The 18552-nt window shown below is 51.8% G+C and overlaps 1 protein-coding gene across 1 annotated transcript; it reads right to left on the reverse strand.

The window, feature by feature from the left end:
• Nucleotides 1–1049: 1049 nt before the first annotated feature.
• Pop7 (POP7 homolog, ribonuclease P/MRP subunit) lies at nt 1050–1823 on the reverse strand. Its single transcript, XM_059249247.1, has one exon. It carries the CDS (start codon nt 1695–1697, stop codon nt 1275–1277), a length of 423 nt encoding a protein of 140 aa, XP_059105230.1. The 5' UTR covers nt 1698–1823; the 3' UTR covers nt 1050–1274.
• Between the last annotated feature and the right edge of the window lie 16729 nt (nt 1824–18552).

The following is an 18552-nucleotide window of genomic DNA, read 5'->3' on the forward strand; positions in this document are numbered from 1 at the left end:
TGCAGCGGGCTGGCAATGGAGATTAACCATCACAACCAATAATAAATTACTTAGGGGAGATCTCCTTTGCCCACGAAATAGCTGAACCTGACTGATCTGACTCTAGCCTAAAGAAGCGCCAGAAACATGTGGACTCTGCAGGAACTGGAATTAAGAGTCACAGTCAAAGGTGTTCAAGAGCTGGAGCCCAGCTCAGCAGTAGAGGAGTTACCTAGAATCCACCATTGAAGAGCTGGGCTGTGGCTCTGCACCAGTACATTTACTTAGCACACCAAGGGTCTAGGTTTGGCTTCCAGCAAACAAAACTGTCAGTTCAAGGAAGCTAATTTTAGAAAGCTACAGTCTTCATCTTTTTTTTTTTTTTTTTAATTTTTGCATGCCCTTATTCTATGTGAGTATGGGTACATGTGCTACATGTAAGTCAAAGGACTTCAGGCATCAATCCTCACCTTCACTTTGAGACAGGGTTTCTTCTTGTTGGCTAGCCCACAAGCCATAGAGAATCCCACGTGACGCCCATCTCACTACAGAAGCATGGGAAGTCGATTCGAGTGCTACAGTGCCCAGTGTGAAATGGGTCCTGGGTATCCAAACTCAAGGATTTATGATTGTTCGGCAAGTGCTTCTCCCATCGAGCCATCTCCCCAGTCATCCTCCACCTTAAATCTTGTGGTTACTAGGGCTTGAACCTAGGGTCCAATCCCGTGCTAGGCAACTAGGTAACACTAGTACAGTCCCCCACTGAGTTATATCCACAACTCCCTTCACCTTTAAACCTTCTCTATTCCCACGCCTGGGAACCATGAGAGAGAGAGGAGCCTGATACACCCCGGCTGCAGTTAGTTCAATGGATGAGCGTCTACTCTCTAGTCTTCCCGAGAGCACACTGTAACTACTGAGCCTCCGTGATACACTCAACAATTGGATTCACGTCACACTGTAGTACAATGTGGGCTCTTCCTGGCCTAGGGACTTGTAAAGTTTCCGACCGTTCCTATTCAAGTACACACAGAATTATACAAGGAAGCAGAGGCCATGGGACGCCCGGCACCAACACAACTTGATACTTTTATTGTACAGGACAAGGAGGATTCCCTTCTTGGGCTCTCCATTTACAGTTCTCTAGGCTGAGGCAACATGTATTTTCTTACAAGGCTCTGACAAGAGGCCCATGCCAAAACAAGAGCCATATGAATCAGTAGAAACCTCAGCCACATGGAGCCTGGATGTGTGTGCACAAAGGAGTTGGTGGATGAAAGTCAGCTTCACTTCCATTACTTGGGCGTGACCCTGAAGACCCGGATGTGGATGGCCGAGTTGTTCCGGATCCTGGTCAGTGGCTCTCGGGAGTCAGTCTCTGGTTCCAACTCATCCACCAGCTCCACGGTGGAGGTATTGGCGGCCACCTGTAGGGAGCCAAAGCTGCCTGCCTGCAGCTGCAGGGCGATGTTGATGGCGCGGTTAATGGCCAGGCCCAAGCCATGAATGTAGATCTCAGTGCATGCGCTCTGCCCCCTACTGCCTCCGTCCAGCAGCTTTTGACAGCGGGCTAGCTGGGCCTTAAAATCAGTCTTCATGTTGACGTAAATGTCATTGGGCCTCCGGGGCAGGCGGTGAGGAAGTCGTTTCCGAAGGGTGTACTCCACGGGGTCCAGCTCGGCCTCGATGGCACCACGGGGCTCCCTGTTTTCCGCCATGCTTTGAGTCCTGGCATGGGGAAGGAGCAGGATTCAGGGAGAATGACCAGAGAATCCTTTCCTGCCCCGCTTTCCAAGGGTGCAACCGGAAGGGGGCGCCCTCGACGACCCTCTTCCGTCCCAGCCTCTCCGTCCCCCCGCCCCACTTCCGCTTTATCCTCTCCCAGTTTTAATTCATTCGTCACGTGGTTCCCATTCCCGGCGCTTCCCCGCCTACCTTCTCCGTCCCACCGTGCCCTTCACTCGCGTGCGCCTGGCCGGCCGACCCAAGCGGGCGCTGCTGCCCCAGACGCCCAGAGAAACAATGAAGAAGAAGCGGCCGCCGCAGGGACGCCGGAGAGTGGCGCCCGCAAGGACTACGCACTGCGCACGCGCACCGCCGTCCCCAAGCCGGAACCCATCCGCTCGTAGCCTTCCCGGCCTCCGTTCTCCGGCCCACCCCCCTTGCCTCAGACGCCTGCGCAAGGGCGCTTCAGTCTCGCGAGACTTCCGGACTCGAGGCGTTCCAGTCTCGAGCGCATCGTGGGCGGGGCTGGCTGCCAGAGGTGGGGCTAATCGATGAAGGCGGGGCCAAGAGGGGCGTGGTGCGGATCTCCCCGGCTGTCGTCGCCCCCCGTCAGCCCGGCGGGACTCGAGGATCCAGGCGCGGGGAGCAGTTCTCGAGCTTTGCAGGATTGGGAAAGGGGGATCGGGTCGGTGTAGGAGCTGGGACCGCCCAGGTCCGGGAGGTGAGTCTGGAATCCGCATCCATCGCTCTGCTCAGCCGCGGCACTGACAGCTGACCTCCCTCCCGGGGTCCTGGCAGCCCCGGGCGCAGAGAGATCGAAGGGACCGAGTGAAGGCCGGATGTCCACCTTGGGCTCCTCCCTCTGCCAGGGACCCACACTAGGTGCCAAGCGTTTGCAGCTTCCCGCCACACCTCTCCATGCAGCACTCAGCCAGCGGCTACCCGCGACCTGCGAGTCGTGGCGGGCTGCCCCCTGGCGGGAGGGACAGGGACAGCAAATACGTGGGTTCCTAGTCCCTTAGTAGTGGGGACCTGGCTCTCTGCCCAGATTGGTAAAGCCTTTGGACAGTTCCCTACAGAAATGAGTAAAACCTGCATTTGGGAACTCGTACTACACCCCCAGGCTACCTACCTGGGCAGAATCTGATTTGAAGGTTGGAAAGAGAACCTTGTTCCGTGCTATATAGTCAAAGATGACCATGAACTTCTGATCCCTCTGCCTCCAACTTGTGAATGTTGGGATTAGCAGGCACCATCAACCAAACTACATCCCTAGCCTCTGGGTTTTGTGTTGAAATGGAAGGTTTGACATTCTAGACGTCAATTTGGGGAGGATAGGGTTTAGCTATGTAGCTCAGGCTAGCCTAGAACTCATACTCCTCCTGAGTGCTAGCATTACAGGTGTGCACCATTGTGCCATCTTGATAAATTTATCCTAAAACTTACGAAAAGGCAAATAAAATAATTTTGCAAAGTTATTGGACTCCTATTGTCTCAGCAGTTAAGAGCACTTGCTGATCTTCAGAGATGACTCCCAGAGGATCTGAGTTTAGTTCCCAGTACCCATGTTGGGTGGCTCACAACCACCTGTAACTCCAGCTTCAGGAGACCTGACACCCTCTTCTGGCTTGTGTGGGTGCCTAGACACTCACACACACACACATACATAAAAATAAAAAATAAAAAATATAGGCCAGGTGGTGGTGACAAATGCCTTTAATGCCAGCTTTTGGCAAAGGCAGGAGAATTTCTATGAGTCCAAGGCCAGCCTGGTCTACAGAGTGGTTCCAGGACAGCCAGGGCTACACAGAGAAACTCTGTCTCAAAAAACCAAAAAAAAAAAAAAATTCAATATGTACTTTAAAAAAATCTTTATGATTATTGTGTGTATGACGATGGGGGAGCATACTATGACACTTTATGGAGTCAAGGTTCTGGGGATCAAAGCCTCACACAGCAACCACTTTACATTCTGAACTATCTTGCTGGCCCCTTAAGACCTAACTAGGTAAATACAGTCATTCAGAAAAGTGTGCTGCGAGTCCTACACACGTCTGTATCAGGTCCTCTACATACAGATTACGGTTACTGGCTTAGTGTTTTTATGGGACTCCTGACTGTAAGAGTGAGTTTGTCTCTGACCCTTACGCCTCTTGGATCTCCTGTTGGGTTGCCATGACCAACTTTGAGATAATAGTTTTTGCTTCATCTTATTTATATTTTATTTTGTCATGTTTGGTTGTTATCTTTTAGAATCCTGTTCTTTTCTAATCAGAGGCAGAAAGGGAGTTGTGATATATTGTGTACCCTAATAAACTTGCCTGGGGATCGGAGGACAGAGCCAGCTACTAGCTTGATATGGAGGGGAGAGTAGGTGGGAGGTTGGGAGTGGAGGGAAGGGAACTCTAAACAGGATATGTTGCATGAGAAAATGATTATAAAATAAAATCAATTCAAAAAAAGAAAGAAAAGTGTGCTGTTGGCAGATGTATAGTTACAAAAGTCAACGAAACAGAGAACTCAGAAACATACAAGTAAAATAAACCCTTTTGAGAAAGGGTCTCTTCTAGCCAGGCTGACATCAGACTTGCTGAGAATGCTCTTTAAGTTCTGATCCTCCTGCCTCCGTCTGCCAAGTGTGGGAATTACAGGTGTGGGCCAGCACACCTGATTTATGCAGCGCTAGGGATGGAACCCAGGGCTTCGCGCTTGCGACCATCTGAGCTATATCCCCAGCCATTCATGTTTTGGCTGAAATGCAAACATAGCACACTGCAAAGAGATTGTGTTTCAAATATTGCTGAAACAGGCCAGGGAAAGAAAAGAGCCTTAAAACCATAGCATGGAGCCCAGCGGTGGTGGCGCACGCCTATAACCCCAGCACTCTCAAGGCAGAGGCAGGCGGATCTCTGAGTTCGAGGCCAGCCTGGTCTACAGAGTGAGTTCCAGGACAGCCAGGGCTACACAGAGAAACCCTGTCTGGAGAAACAACAAAAGACCATAACATGGACAGTGGGTCTAAATATGAAACTGTTAACTATAAACCATTTGGAGAAAATGTAAGGGAGCTCTTCAAGAGGCTAGTCGAGGGCTGGAGAGATGGCTCAATGGTTAAGAGCACTGACTGCTCTTCCAGAGGATCTGGGTTCAATTCCCAGCACCCACATGACAGTCCACAACTGCCTGTAACTCCAGTTCCAGGGGGCCCAAAACCCACGGCCAAACACTAATGCACATTATATATATAAGAGGGTAGTCAAGCCGGGCGGTGGTGGCGCACGCCTTTAATCCCAGCACTCGGGAGGCAGAGCCAGGCGGATCTCTGTGAGTTCGAGGCCAGCCTGGGCTACCAAGTGAGTTCCAGGAAAGGCGCAAAGCTACACAGAGAAACCCTGTCTCGAAAAACCAAAAAAAACCAAAAAACCAAAAACAAACAAACAAAAAAAAAAAGAGGGTAGTCAAAACAAGTCCAGAGATGGGTGGGTGTGGAGGACGAAGACAAACTGGTTCATTAGAATTTCAAGCTTGGAGGGTCTATAACATAAGTAAAGCCACCTGCTTTGAAGCCTAAGGATCAGAGCTAGGTCCCTAGGGCCCATATAGTAGAAGGAGAAAAGAGAAAAAAAATGCATTCCTACAAGTTGTCCTCTGACTTCTATACACATATACTCCCCAAACACATTCAAAATAAACAAATGTCAAAATAAAATCGAAAAACCATTAAGGCTGGGCACGATGCCTCATGCCTGCAATACAAGCACTTAGAAGCTGAGGCAGGAGGATTGCCATGGGTTTGAGGACGTCTTGAGCTAAAGTGCTCCAAACTACAACATAAGACCCTGTCTCGGAAATTAAACTTTTATGAAAGACCAAAATAGTATGAAAACAGGATCTTGGGTGCAGTGCCCGGTGCTTGGTCCTGGCACTCAGGAGGCGGAGGCCAGAGACTAAGGGGTTCAACCCCATCCTCAGCTACATAGCAAGCCTGAGGTCAGCTTGGGTATGTGAGACCCTGTCCAGAAAGAGTAGGGTTGGGGAGATGGCTGAATGGGTAAAGTGAATTCTGTCCAAGCCTGATGACCTCAGTTTGATCCCCAGAACCTACTGAAAGGCAGAAGAAGAGAACCAAGTCCACAGCTGTCCTCTGACCTCCACACAGTGATGGGGCTGGCACACCTATCTCTCCTCCACCGTATACCATACCCACATGCACACGCAATAATAATAATAAATGAATTATAAAGGGGGACAAGGTGCAGGAAGCCACATTTGCAGTCACACATTCAATAAAAGATTTACATATAGACTATATACAAGTTTCTGGGAACTGAAGCGTTTGAATCTCTCAAGTGGCATCATGGTGCCTGTAAGCCCAGCTCTTTGAAGGATGAGGCAGCAAGGACATGTTTCAGGAAAGCAAAAAACCATGTATCAATAAGTAAAGTTAGAAAAAAAAAAAAACCAAAAAACCCAGGGGCTGGAGAGATGGCTCAGCGGTTAAGAGCATTGACTGCTCTTCCTGAGGTCCTGAGTTCAATTTCCAGCAACCACATGGTGGCTCACAACCATCTGTAATGAGATCTGGTGCCCTCTTCTGGCCTCCAGAAATAACACTGTATACATAATAAATAAATCTTTAGGGGAAAAAAAAAAAAAAAAGAAAGAAAAAAAACCCGAAAAACCAAAAAGACCCAGTGGGCAGTGGTGGTGCACACCTTTAATCCCAGCACTCAGGAGGCAGAAGCAGCTGGATCTCTGAGTTTAAGGCCAGTCTGGTCTACAGAGTGAGTTCCAGGACAGCCAGGGCTACACAGAGAAACGCTGCCTCAAAACAAAACAAAACAAAATAAAAACAAAAAACAAAGAAAGAAGAGAAAAAACAACTCAATTACAAAATAAGCAGACTCACATTTCAGCAAGGGGGCGTAAGGATGGTAAGTACCTCGCAAGATGTCCAGTATAGTTGGCCATTAGAGAAATGCACATTAAAACCACAGTGAGGGGCGGGATGTGGCTCTACTGACAGAGTGCTTGTCTAGTGTACAGGAAACCCTGGGCTCCATCCCCAGCCAGGCATAAACCAGAAAACAGGGGGCACCTGAAATCCTAGCACTCAGGAGGTAGAAGCAGGAGGATCAGAAGTTCAAGGTCGTTCTCAGCTACACAGTAAGTTTGAGGCTCTGCTTAAAAAAAAAAAAAAAATCTTGACGATATCAAAGTTCAGATGGAAGTGCAGAAAAACCAGGATCTCACTTGCTAGATTTCTGGAAATGTGAAATGGCTCAGTCATTTATTGTGTGGCTTTTCCCTCCAAATGAAAACATTCTGTCTTAGAAGGGGGCTCTTTAAGACTCAGGAAGTGGCCGGGCAGTGGTGGCACACGCCTTTAATCCCAGCACTCAGGAGGCAGAGCCAGGTGGATCTCCGTGAGTTCGAGGCCAGCCTGGGCTACAGAATGAGTTCCAGGAAAGGCACCACCAAAGCTACACAGAGAAACCCTGTCTCAAAAAACCATAAATAAATAAATAAATAAATAAATAAATAAAATGAAACATAGAAGGCTTAGAAAGTTCCTGAAACTAACAAAATTCATAAGGGGGTGGGTCTTGATAGAACTAGTTCTCAGTCCTATACCCAGGACTCGATAGATGATTAAATAGATAGATGATTAGATAGATAGATAGATAGATAGATAGATAGATAGATAGATAGATAAATAGATAGATAGATCTTGGCATGTTCTCAGTAGTTTATATATATAATAGCCTGAAGTTGGAAAACCCAAGCTCCCTCCACAAGTCCCACAGGGAGGGAGCTCCAGGGATGCAGCTTTCCTGAGTCATCACCCATGTGAAGTCGACCTTCCAGTGCCACAGCTGCCTCTGGTCATCCATGCTCCTGCAAGTAACCCTAAGAAATTCACAGTTTCTCCAAGGTGGACTTTGGTGGAACTGTTTGTTTTGTGGCTGAATAGACATCTGTGTGTATCTTCTTAGGAAAAGTTATCAAGGTATCATTCTAGAAAACACTTCTGGGCTGGAGAGATGGCTCAGCGGTTAAGAGCGTTGATTTGGCTGCTCTTCCAGAGGTCCTGAGTTCAATTCCCAGCAACCACATGGTGGCTCATAACCATCTGTAATGAGATCTGGTGCCCTCTTCTGGCATGCAGGTATATGTGCAGACAGAACACTGTATACACAATAAATAAATAAATTAAAAAAAAAAAAAAGAAAAGAAAAAAAAAACACTTCTAAAGCCTGGTGGTGGTGGCACACGCCTTTGATCCCAGCACTCAGGAGGCAGAGGCAGGAGGATCTCTGTGAGTTTGAGGCCAGCCTGGTCTACAGAGTGAGTTCTAGGACAGCCAGGGCTACACAGAGAAAGCTTGTCTTGAAAAACCAAATACAGACAAAAACAAAAACAAAACTCACTCACAAAACAATAAACACAGTTTTTAAATGAGCATTCCCTGACTCAAGCTGTGTGTCTTTCCAAGGTTTTTAAAATCCTGTTTGACAAGCTAGATTTATGGTGGTGCAGCCTGAGCCCCAAAACTCAGGAGGCTGAAGCAGAAGGATTCCTGTGGACTTGAGGCCAGCCTGAGCTACATACAGAGACATCTTGTCTCAGGAAAACCAAAACCCAACCAACCAACCAACTGCCTAAACAAACCCCAGGAACTGGGGACATATCTCAGTGGTAAGAGTACTTGTTTAGTATACTTGAAACTCTGGGTTTAGTACCTACCACTGCCAAAAAGAAAACACCATGAGTGTCTGTGTGTGTGTGTGTGTGTGTGTGTGTGTGTGTGTGTGTCACATATACCTAAACCAACCAACCATAAAACAAACATACACATGTATAATTGTATGTGTGTGGCCAGTGGGAGGGAGTGGAAGGCACTCAGTATCAAGGCTGATGATCTGAGCTTGAATCCAGGGATGCCAACTCCTGCAAGGTGTCCTCTGACCGCTACATGTGTGCCATGGCAGGTTCACACACATGACGAGCACATACAAATGTTAAAAAGATTAAATATGGGCTGGAGAGATGGCTCAGCGGTTAAGAGCACTGGCTGTTCTTCCAGAGGTCCTGAGTTCAATTCCCAGCAACCACATGGTGGCTCACAACCATCCATAAGGAGATCTGGTGCCCTCTTCTGACCTGCAGGCATGCATGTAGGCAGAACTCTGTATACATAATAAATAAATAAATCTTTAAAAAAAAAAAGATTAAATATTTATCTGGGCTTCACAATGGGAATCAAAGCTCTCAACCAAAATTCGATGTTCACGCTCTTTTGCTAGGTTCTTTCTCCCATCACTTTGCATTCCAGTTCATATCCATTCACCTTTCCCTCCTCATCCACCTTTCTTAAAGTAATGACCCACCCCCAGCCTTCTTTCCATCTCCAAGTCTGGCACCGACAAAAGTTGTTTTTCCTCTATCTTTCTCTGCCTGTGTTTGTGTGTATATTAAATTATATATTGAATTCAGGGTCTTGCACAAGCTAAGCAAGCACTCTACCACTGAGCCACACCCCAGCCCCTCACTGGGGGATTCTAGGCAGGTGCTCTCCCACTGAGCTACACCCCAGCCCCTCACTGGGGGATTCTAGGCAGGTGCTCTACCACTGAGTCACACCCCAGCCCCTCACTGGGGGATTCTAGGCAGGTGCTCTACCACTGAGCCACACCCCAGCCCCTCACTGGGGGATTCTAGGCAGGTGCTCTCCCACTGAGCCACACCCCAGCCCCTCACTGGGGGATTCTAGGCAGGTGCTCTACCACTGAGTCACACCCCAGCCCCTCACTGGGGGATTCTAGGCAGGTGCTCTACCACTGAGCCACACCCCAGCCCCTCACTGGGGGATTCTAGGCAGGTGCCCTACCACTGAGCTACATCAGTGCCCCAATGAAAGCTTTAGATAAAACTATATCATGAGGGCTAGCGCAGTGGTTCTCAACCTTCCTAATGCTGCAGCCCTTTAATGCAGGTCCTCATGTTGTGGTGACCCCACCACCATAAAATTATTTCATTGCTACTTCATAACTGCAATTTTGCTAATGTTATGAATCGTAATGTAAATATCTGTGTTTTCTGAGGGTCCTTTTGGTGTCACAAAACCCAGGTTGAAAACCACTAAACTAGAGGATGGCTTGCAGAGGACCCAAGTTCAGTTCCCAGTACCCTTGTCAGACAGCTCACAACCGCCTGTCTCCAGCTTCAGGGGGTTGGGTGCCCTCTTTTGGCTCCCTTAGGCTCCTGCACTTATGTGCACACACCTTACACAGACAAACACTTTCACAAAATCACATTTTAAAATTTTCTTTTTAAAAGAAGAGAAAGGATACCTATGTTGATTCCATCTTTACCGCTTTTGGCTTGGGGCAAAATCATGGCTTGGGGCTCTTTCTGTTTATTTTTATAGACAAGGGCTCAGGTTGCCTGGGCAGGCCTTGAACTTCTGATCCTCCTGTCTCCACCTACTTCCTAACTTCTAGGACTGCAGCAACGTACTCCCAACTGCCACACCTGGAGAGCCCTCCTTAGCACAGCAGGTAATGGCACTTCCCAGAAACAATGTTCAAAATGGTGTCGGGCATGGAGGTGCATGTCTGTAAAGCCGAGCACCTGGGAGGCAGAGGCAGAAGACTACCATGATTTCCAGGCTGGTGGAAGGGCCACCCGGTGGGCTACAGTGTGTGAGACTCAGTTTCAAAAACCAAGTCACTGGGAGGCAGAGGCAGGTGGTTCTCTGAGTTCAAGGCCAGACTGATCTACATAGCAAGGCTACACAGTGAGACCGCGTCTCAAAACAAACAGAAACACAATAGAAGACAAGAAGGAAAAAAGGAAGGAAGGGAGGAAATACTCTTCCAAAGGAAACCATGGAGACACACACCAAACTTCGACATCCTGAGTTCATCAGTCTCAAGGAAAAGTCATTTCTGAATCTTTCAGATTTTTAAAAAACACTCTCAGACACAATAATTCGTAGCCAAGGCTAGCCTTGAACTCCTGACCCTTCTGTCTCTACCTCCCAAGTGCTGGGATTATAACATGTACCACCTTCAACTTTCTTTGGTTTATGCTTGGAGGTCTCCTGCCCAGGCCGGTCTGGAAACTGCTCCTAAGTGCCGGAGTGCAGGATGTACCTCTCTCGGCATGTGCAGGTACCCTGTAGCCCAGGCTGACTTTGCACCACTCACTCATCCTCCTGCTTCCACTTCCCAGCCTACACAGAAAATCCTTTCACCCGAAAGACAGCCTGGGTCAGATCAGACCGCTTCTAAATCACGGCGCATTCGCGTTACCCCGAACCCCCACGGCGGAGTCCCGGAGTCCCGGGGGTGGGGAGGACCATTCTGAATTTGACTGTCTCACCTCTAACCCAGGCGGGCTCCCTGGAGGAGGCTGGGCATGCCCAGGAGAGGGCGGGGGAAGTGGGGACACCCCACCACCACCCCCACCACCCCCCACTTCACCAAGCCTCAGGTTGCACAGGCACCCCGTCACGTGACGCGTGCAGGGGGGGGACACACGACACGCTCCCGGGTCAACGTGCACGGGGTGGGGTGGGGGGAGCCCCTTGCATTGGGTGGCGGGGTGCACCGTGGGGGGCGGTCGGGGTCGGGAGATCCCGGCGGGCGCGTCCGGCGTTCCGGAGCCAGGCGGCCCGCGGGAGCCGCGGCGGCGGCGGCGGCGGCGGCGGCGGCGGCGGCGGCCGCGGTGGCGTTGGAGGGGGCGGCCCCGCGTCCGTGTCACGTGGTACGAGGCGGGCAGCCATCTTGCTACAAACACAAACAGAGAGGAGCGGCCGCCGCGGGAGCGCCAGCGCCCCCCCTCCGGTCCCCCCCTTGCCGCCGCCGTCCCGGCCCCGCCGCGCGCCGCCCGCCCGTCACCGTCACCGTCACCGTCACCGCCGCCGCCGCCGCCGCCGCCGCCGCGCCCGGGTCACCAACGCCCCGGGGAGGACCGGGAACCTCGTGCCGTGCCCCGGTAAGCTCTGGCGAGCACCGGAGCAGGCCCGCCCCCGACGCCAGCGGCGGCCGCCCGGGAGCCTTTGCGGGCAGAAGCCGCCGCCGCCGCCGCCGGAGCCGGAGCCGCGGCGCGCGCGGGCCCTCCTCCTCCTCCTCCTCCTCCTCCTCCTCCTCCTCCTCCTCCTCCTCGTCCAGGTCGCTTGCCCGGCGCTGCCAGCCCTCCCTCCTCCCTCCTCCCTCCTCCCTCCCACCCGACCCTCCCTCTCTCTCTCCGGAGCGGCCCCCGCGGCCTCGGCTCGGGGCTCCCGGGCTCCGGTGGTGGGGTGATGGGAGGAGGAGGAGGAGGAGGAGGAGGCCCCCGCTGCCCCTCGGTGCCTCGGGCGGGAGGACGGGGAGTGAGAGGGGCCGAGGGGCCGTCCCCGCGCGCGCCCCGCGCACCTGGCGCCCCTCCCTGAAGGGCACGCCGTCCTCCCCGGCCCGCGCTTTCCCGCACCTCCCCGTGCTCGGTCCTGAAGTAACGGTCGCGGCTCTGGGGTCCCCCCTCCAGGCTCCCCGAAATGTCCCGCCCCGGGCCGGGCCTCTCGGCTTGTGTGCTGTGTGTGCGCGCGTCCCCGACCTCCCCTTTTGGCGGTGTCCCCTCTTCCCCCCCCCCTCCGTGCCAAGCACGGTTCTGGTGGCCGAACCGGGGCCTGGCGGGGCTTGCTGCTGGTCCAAGCGTTCTGGCACTTGGGGCAACATGGAAGATCCATCCTGCCCGAGCGTCTCGTCTCTCGGATCGTCACCCCGGTTTCTTGCGTTTTAAGCGGTCACCTAACTGCTTGGTCATCGAGGTCCCGCTTCCCTCCTCGGTTGTCCGGGCGCGTGAGACACCTGTCTGGCTGAGCTAGGCTGCTGGGCTTCCCTGACATTAGACCAGGCTCTTCCCGGTCCATATGTCCCCGCTAGACGGGACAGCTGCAGGTCGCTGCCCCTCACAGTTTGCCTAGAATTCTTCCTCTTAAATTTTGTTTTTTCAAGTTGAAAGACCCTTCTGTGTCCCCTCTTAGACCCAATAGTTACTACAGCTCCCAAGCAGCTTACAGTGCTGGGCCAGGGAGATGCTCAGTAAATACTTGATGGCCAGATCTTTCCTCCACCCACCCCGGTCCTTCTCCCTTCTCACAGCTCAAAGTGCTACCCCTCGGGCAAAGCCCCTTCCCAACAGCCATTGCCCCTCCAAGCTGGCACGCCACTTGCTACTCAAGCCCCCAACCCATCTAGGACCAGTGTCTGATTTGTTCTGGCATCTACCCATCCAGCTATTCCCCTTGCAGCCCCAGGCCAGCCGCCCCCCACCCCAGCTCAAGTTGGATTTCATAGGTGGTGGGACATCAGTATCTCGAATCTGAGGGAGGGTTTGTGCAAGTTGGCGTATTCTCTCTCTCTCTGTGGACTTAGGTGGGCTCGGGGGCCTTGAGTGTCCCACATGGGGATGCTGGTAAAATTTTACAGTGTGTTCACTTTTGTTGACTGACTTTGTCCGCTAGTGATTGCAAATTAGTGGCTTGTAGGGATAGTGAGTAAGAGACCCCAAGTTAACCCGAGCCTGGTAGTCTGTTGTTGGCGTTTGGCATAGGAAACAGCCCAATGGTGAGATGGCTCAGCAGGTCAAGACACTTGGTGTGCAAGCCTGTTGACCAAGAACCCACTTGAGGGTGGGAGTAGAGAACAGACTCCACGAAGTTGTCCTCTGCCCGTGTGCCCCTCCCCCTCATCATACAATAATAATAAAAAGAGAGGAAAAGAAAAACAGCCTAGCTTTAGGTGAGAGAGGGTGACACAGAAGTCTGAGGAAAGGATGCTCGTGGTTCAAGCGCTTGAGCAAGCGTGAGGACCAGAGGTTGGGTCTCCAGCGCCACATAAATGCTAGGTGGCCGTGGAGGCTCGCCTGTCATCCCAGCCATCCCAGGAAGACAATCCCTCTTGGAAGAGGGCTGGCTAGCCAAAACAGCATATTCTGCCTCAGCGAGAGACCCTGCCTCAATAAATACAGTGGAGAGCGACTGAAGACACTAGGTGTCAACCTCAGGCCTCTACATTCACACACACGTGTGTGCATCCACACATGAATTTGAATACATACACGGACACCATACACACATGCAAAACATGAAAGTCTTGAGAACTTGACTTGGAAGGCTGTGCCAATCATGGGGACATTCAGGAAGCAGGAGGGCTGCTTTAAGTTTGAGGCCAGCCTCGGGTACGGCATGAGACTGTCTCACCAGGCGTCGTCAGCCCAAAGTCTAAGAAGGAATTCGAAACGGCTTCAGACTCACTCCCATAGGAGGCCTGAACGTTCAGATGGCCCCCGCGACCTATCACATCTCTGTCGGTCTCGGGTGATGGTGAGGGTGTCGGGGTGCCCTGTCAGGGAAGCTGTAACTTCATTTCCTAGGTACTGGAGTCCCCTGGCTAGCCGAGCTGGCAGGAGGGATCAAATGAGGTAAAGCGTGAAACTGCTTTGAAAACTGTGAAGTCAGTTCACAATTGCCAAGCGCTGGGGTTATTCATCACTGTGGCTCAGAGTAGAGCCGGGGGTAACTGCTGCCCTGGGGCTGATGAGGGCCTATAGCCTTTCCTCCTCCCACTACACATGGAGGGAGAATACATGCACACAGAGTCTCCATCCATCCATCCATCCATCCATCCATCCATCCATCCATCCATCCATCCATGGAAAGTGGTCTTCAGCAGGCTGGGTGGCTGGGTGATTGCTCCACTTTGGAACATTGGGGGTTTGACTCTGTTAACACTGGTACAGGATGGTGCATAGTTATACTGGGACAAAGTTTAGGGGTGATCCAGTGAGGAAGCATCATCCCTAACTGTGTTCAGCTTGTGCTTGGAGTTCTGCACACAGGATGAGCAGCCCTTCAGGGAAGCTGCTAGCTGCCAGCCCCAGCCGGTGCCTCCAGCAGGGGTCACTCTTTGAATATCAAGAGACCACAGACCCTGGGGGAGTTGAAGTAGGCTGTGGGGAGGGGGCCTTGCGAAGCAGAGGTGGCCTGGGAGGAAAAGACCCTTCGCCTAGGCAGCCAGTAGAAGTAGAGGTGAGAAAAGATGTGGTCCCCAACCCTGATGTCCTGTTTTCTTTATTAGAAAGGGACTCGGTTACTTCCTTGGAGGAGCTGGGATGGGCAAACTTGTTTTTTTTTTTTTTTTTTTTCTCTAATTTTTAAATTGTGTATCTGTGTGTATCCTGGTGTGTGGGGTCAGGGGACAACTTGGAGGAGATGGTTCTCTTCTTCCACCATGTGGGTCCTGAGGATCAAACTCAGGTCATCAGGCTTGGCCACAAAAGCTCCTTTATCAGCTGAACCATTTTGCCAGCTGGATGCTGTTGTTTTTTCAGTCTATTCTTTTCCCCAGGACTTGCCTCCTGGCAGGACTTTGTACTTTCTCATGGGACAATGTGATGAGGGAAGCCCTTCCCTGCGGCGGAGGGGCAAGGGAGCCTACAGGTTTCTCTTATTGAAATGCTCCAGGGTCTCCTCCTGGGCTCTGGGCAGAGGAGAGTTTCAGTCTTGCATTATTGGCATCTCAGGCCAAGTGCCTCTGCCTGGATCTGTGCTGGATGACAGGCCTGCACTCCATCTGCCTGATGGATGCGCTGCTGGGGACCGAACCCAGGGCCTCGTGCATGCTAGACAAGCATTCTACCAGCTGAGTCGCATGCCCAGCCTGCATGTACTTTGTGTTGGGTTGTCCTGTGGGTTGTAAGGTGGCCCACAGCATCCCTGGTCTCTTCTAAGTCAGTAGTACCCTTCTGCCCAGCTGTGACAGCCTGAAGTGTCTGCAGTCATTGTCCGTATTCCTCAGGGACTAGACTCTCCCTCAGAGAGCACACATTGCGCTGCCTGCTGCTTCCCGGTCCCTTCAGTGTGAGCAAGAAGCCCAGGGCTGCCCAGCCCCTGGCGCTTTGCTCGGCTGGTTTGCAGGCCCCAGAGCTTGCTCTCTTTCCCCTGGGCCTCCCCCGCCTCTGCACTGGCCCTGCTCCCTCCACAGTGCTGCTGCTTATTCTTTTTTGGTTTTTCTTTTCTCTTTTTAAATTAAGGGCGTCATTGTGTCCACCTCCTTCCCACCCCACCCTCCACTGTGTGTGTGTGTGTGTGTGTGTGTGTGTGTGTGTGTGTGTGTGTGCGCACCATAGCATGCATGTGGAGGTCTGAGGATAACTTGGTGCTTCTCCCTTTCCACTGCGTAGGTTCTAAGGGATCGAACTCAGGTCGTCAGGCTTGGCAGCAAGCACCGTTACCAGGCTGAGCCCCATTGCCAGCCCACCTCTCCTTGTTCTTTCCAACCAGGGCAGCTCCATGAAGGGTGGGAGGAGCAGGAGGTGAGGGTAGGATACCCCTGACCTCCCCTACTGGACAGCCCCTCCACACTGCCAAGACCAATACCTGCTCCACCAGGAGTGACTGAGAAGGTTCAAGAGTGTCGCTTTGGAGGTGGTTTGAAGGAGTGTGGGGTGTTTGTTTGGAATGGGAAAGACTTTGTCCCCATCGTGACTTTTCCCCCTAAAACTTTTGTGTGTGAGCACATGCAAATGAATATGTGAAGACCCCAGGTTGATATTGAGACCCTTTCTCTTGCTGTCCATCTTACTGCTTTTTCAATCTTTGTGTATATGCATGTGTGAGTGTGTACACACATGGAGGGCAGGGAACCTCGGATGGTGGCCCCTCCACCTTGTTGGAGACAGGGTCTCTTGCTGGAGGCATCATTCATCAGGTTAACTGGTCCATGGTCTCCCAAGGGTCCTCCGTCTCCACCTCCCATCTCCCTGTAGGAACACCATACATCTGTCTTTACATGGGCTCTGGGGATTAGAACTCGGGTCCTCAGGCACGTGCAGCAAGCACTTTACCCACTGAGCCGTCTCTCCAGTCATCTGCTTAAACCTGGAAGTACCAATTTGGCTAGATTGGATGGCCAGCAAGTCTCAGAGATCCTCCTCTTTCTACCTCCCTAGGGTACAGCTAGGGTTATAGGCAGGAGTGCTTGGCTTTTGTGAGTGTCGGGGCTTGAACTCAGGTCCTGTGTCTGTACAGCAAGCACTTTTCTGACTGAGCCATCTACCCTGCCCTACAAAACGCTTTTTTATTTTTTTAATGATTTATTTTTATTTTATGTGCATTGGTATTTGGCCTGGATGTATGTCTGTGTGAGAGAGTCAGATCCACTGGAACTTGAGTCACAGACAGTTGTGAGCTGCCATGTGGGTGCTAGGAATTGAACTCCTGGTTCTCTGGAGGAGTAGTCAATTCTCTTAACCACTGAGCCACCTCTCCAGCCCTAAAACGTTTTCTTAAAAAGAAATGCCAAGGGCAGGAGCCCAGGGCTTGCGCATGCTAAGCATGTCCTGTGCCACCAGCCTCCCTTTGTTAAAATGATTGTTGGTGTAGGGGCTGGAGAGATGGCTCAGCAGTTAAGTGCACATACAACCCTTGTAGAGTGTGACTCCCAACATCACAGCCACCTGTAACTCTAGCTCCGGAGGATCCGACACCTTCTAGACCCCGGACACCTGCATTCAAGGGCACATACCATCTTTCCCCCACCACACACACACACACACACACACACACACACACACACACACACATAATTAAGAAATAAAAATAAAATGATGGGTGTAAGCCAGGCATGGTGGTGAATGTGTCTAATCCCAGCACTCAGAAGGTTGAGAGGAAAGGATTCTTTAAACATTTTAATCATTCTTTAGGTGTGCAGTTCTATGGGGTCGATGTTCATACATTCACAGTGTGCCTCCGTCACCTGTCACCACTGATACCTCCAGACCCTCCCCGTGCCCAGCTGAAACCCTGGACCCATTCAGCATTTGCTGGTGGTTCTGTCCCAACTCCAGGTCTTTGTGTTTGACCTGCCCCTAACCTACCTGGCTCCTCTGTAAGAAACATCCTACTGCAGAGGTTTTATCCCCCCTCCCCCCCCAGTGCTGGGAACTGAACTCAGGTCCTTTAGGTGAGCCACAAGCACAGTCAACCACCGAGCCGTCTCTCCAGCCCCAAGTCCCTTTTTTGACAGTTCTGGTGGTCGAAGACAGGGCCTGTGTGCTAGGCAAGTGCTTGACCAGTGACATCTCCAGCCCCTTTAGTTTTGTTTGTTTGTTTTTTTGTTTTGTTTTGTTTTGTTTTTCGAGACAGGGTTTCTCTGTGCAGCTTTGCGCCTTTCCTGGAACTCACTTGGTAGCCCAGGCTGGCCTCGAACTCACAGAGATCCGCCTGGCTCTGCCTCCCGAGTGCTGGGATTAAAGGCGTGCGCCACCACCGCCCGGCCCCTTTAGTTTTTTGTTTTGTTTTTCCTTGCGGTGGGGAGTGGGGGAGCTTGACCTTGTGATTCTTCTGCACCCAGCACCTGAGTGCTAGGATTACAGGTGTATACCACCACATCTGGTTTATGTGATGCTGAGGTCAAACCCAGGGCTCTGTGTATGCTAGGCAAGCACTCTGCCAGTTGAGCGACATCCCCAAGCCCAGAGCTGAGCTCTCTGTGTCTGACTTGTTACACTTAGCATCACGTCTTCAGGGTGGTAGTTTAGAAAGTTGTGCTTATGGAGGCCTCCAGAGTACTATGCAGCACAGGGGCTCTGGGCCAGCCCAGGCTCTTGGGGTGCTGGGATTCTGGGTCACCCCATTGTCTGCCGTGGTGTCTCGGTTTAGCTACAGGGGAGACTCTCTTCCTCCGTCCTCTAGACTCCTGGCATCCAGCAGCGGATGGGGCCTGCAGAGGCACACTGGTCCAGCCTCCTGTCCAGCCAGTGATAGAAACCCGCGCACACCCTCTGGACACTGTCTGCCGC

This window comes from Peromyscus eremicus, chromosome 23 (assembly GCF_949786415.1).
Source record: "Peromyscus eremicus chromosome 23, PerEre_H2_v1, whole genome shotgun sequence".
In the NCBI taxonomy this organism is placed as follows: domain Eukaryota; kingdom Metazoa; phylum Chordata; class Mammalia; order Rodentia; family Cricetidae; genus Peromyscus; species Peromyscus eremicus.

Bases quoted from the DNA above. Each gene is read 5' to 3' on its own strand.
- Pop7 (XM_059249247.1), bottom strand. From the start codon at position 1,697: ATGGCGGAAAACAGGGAGCCCCGTGGTGCCATCGAGGCCGAGCTGGAC.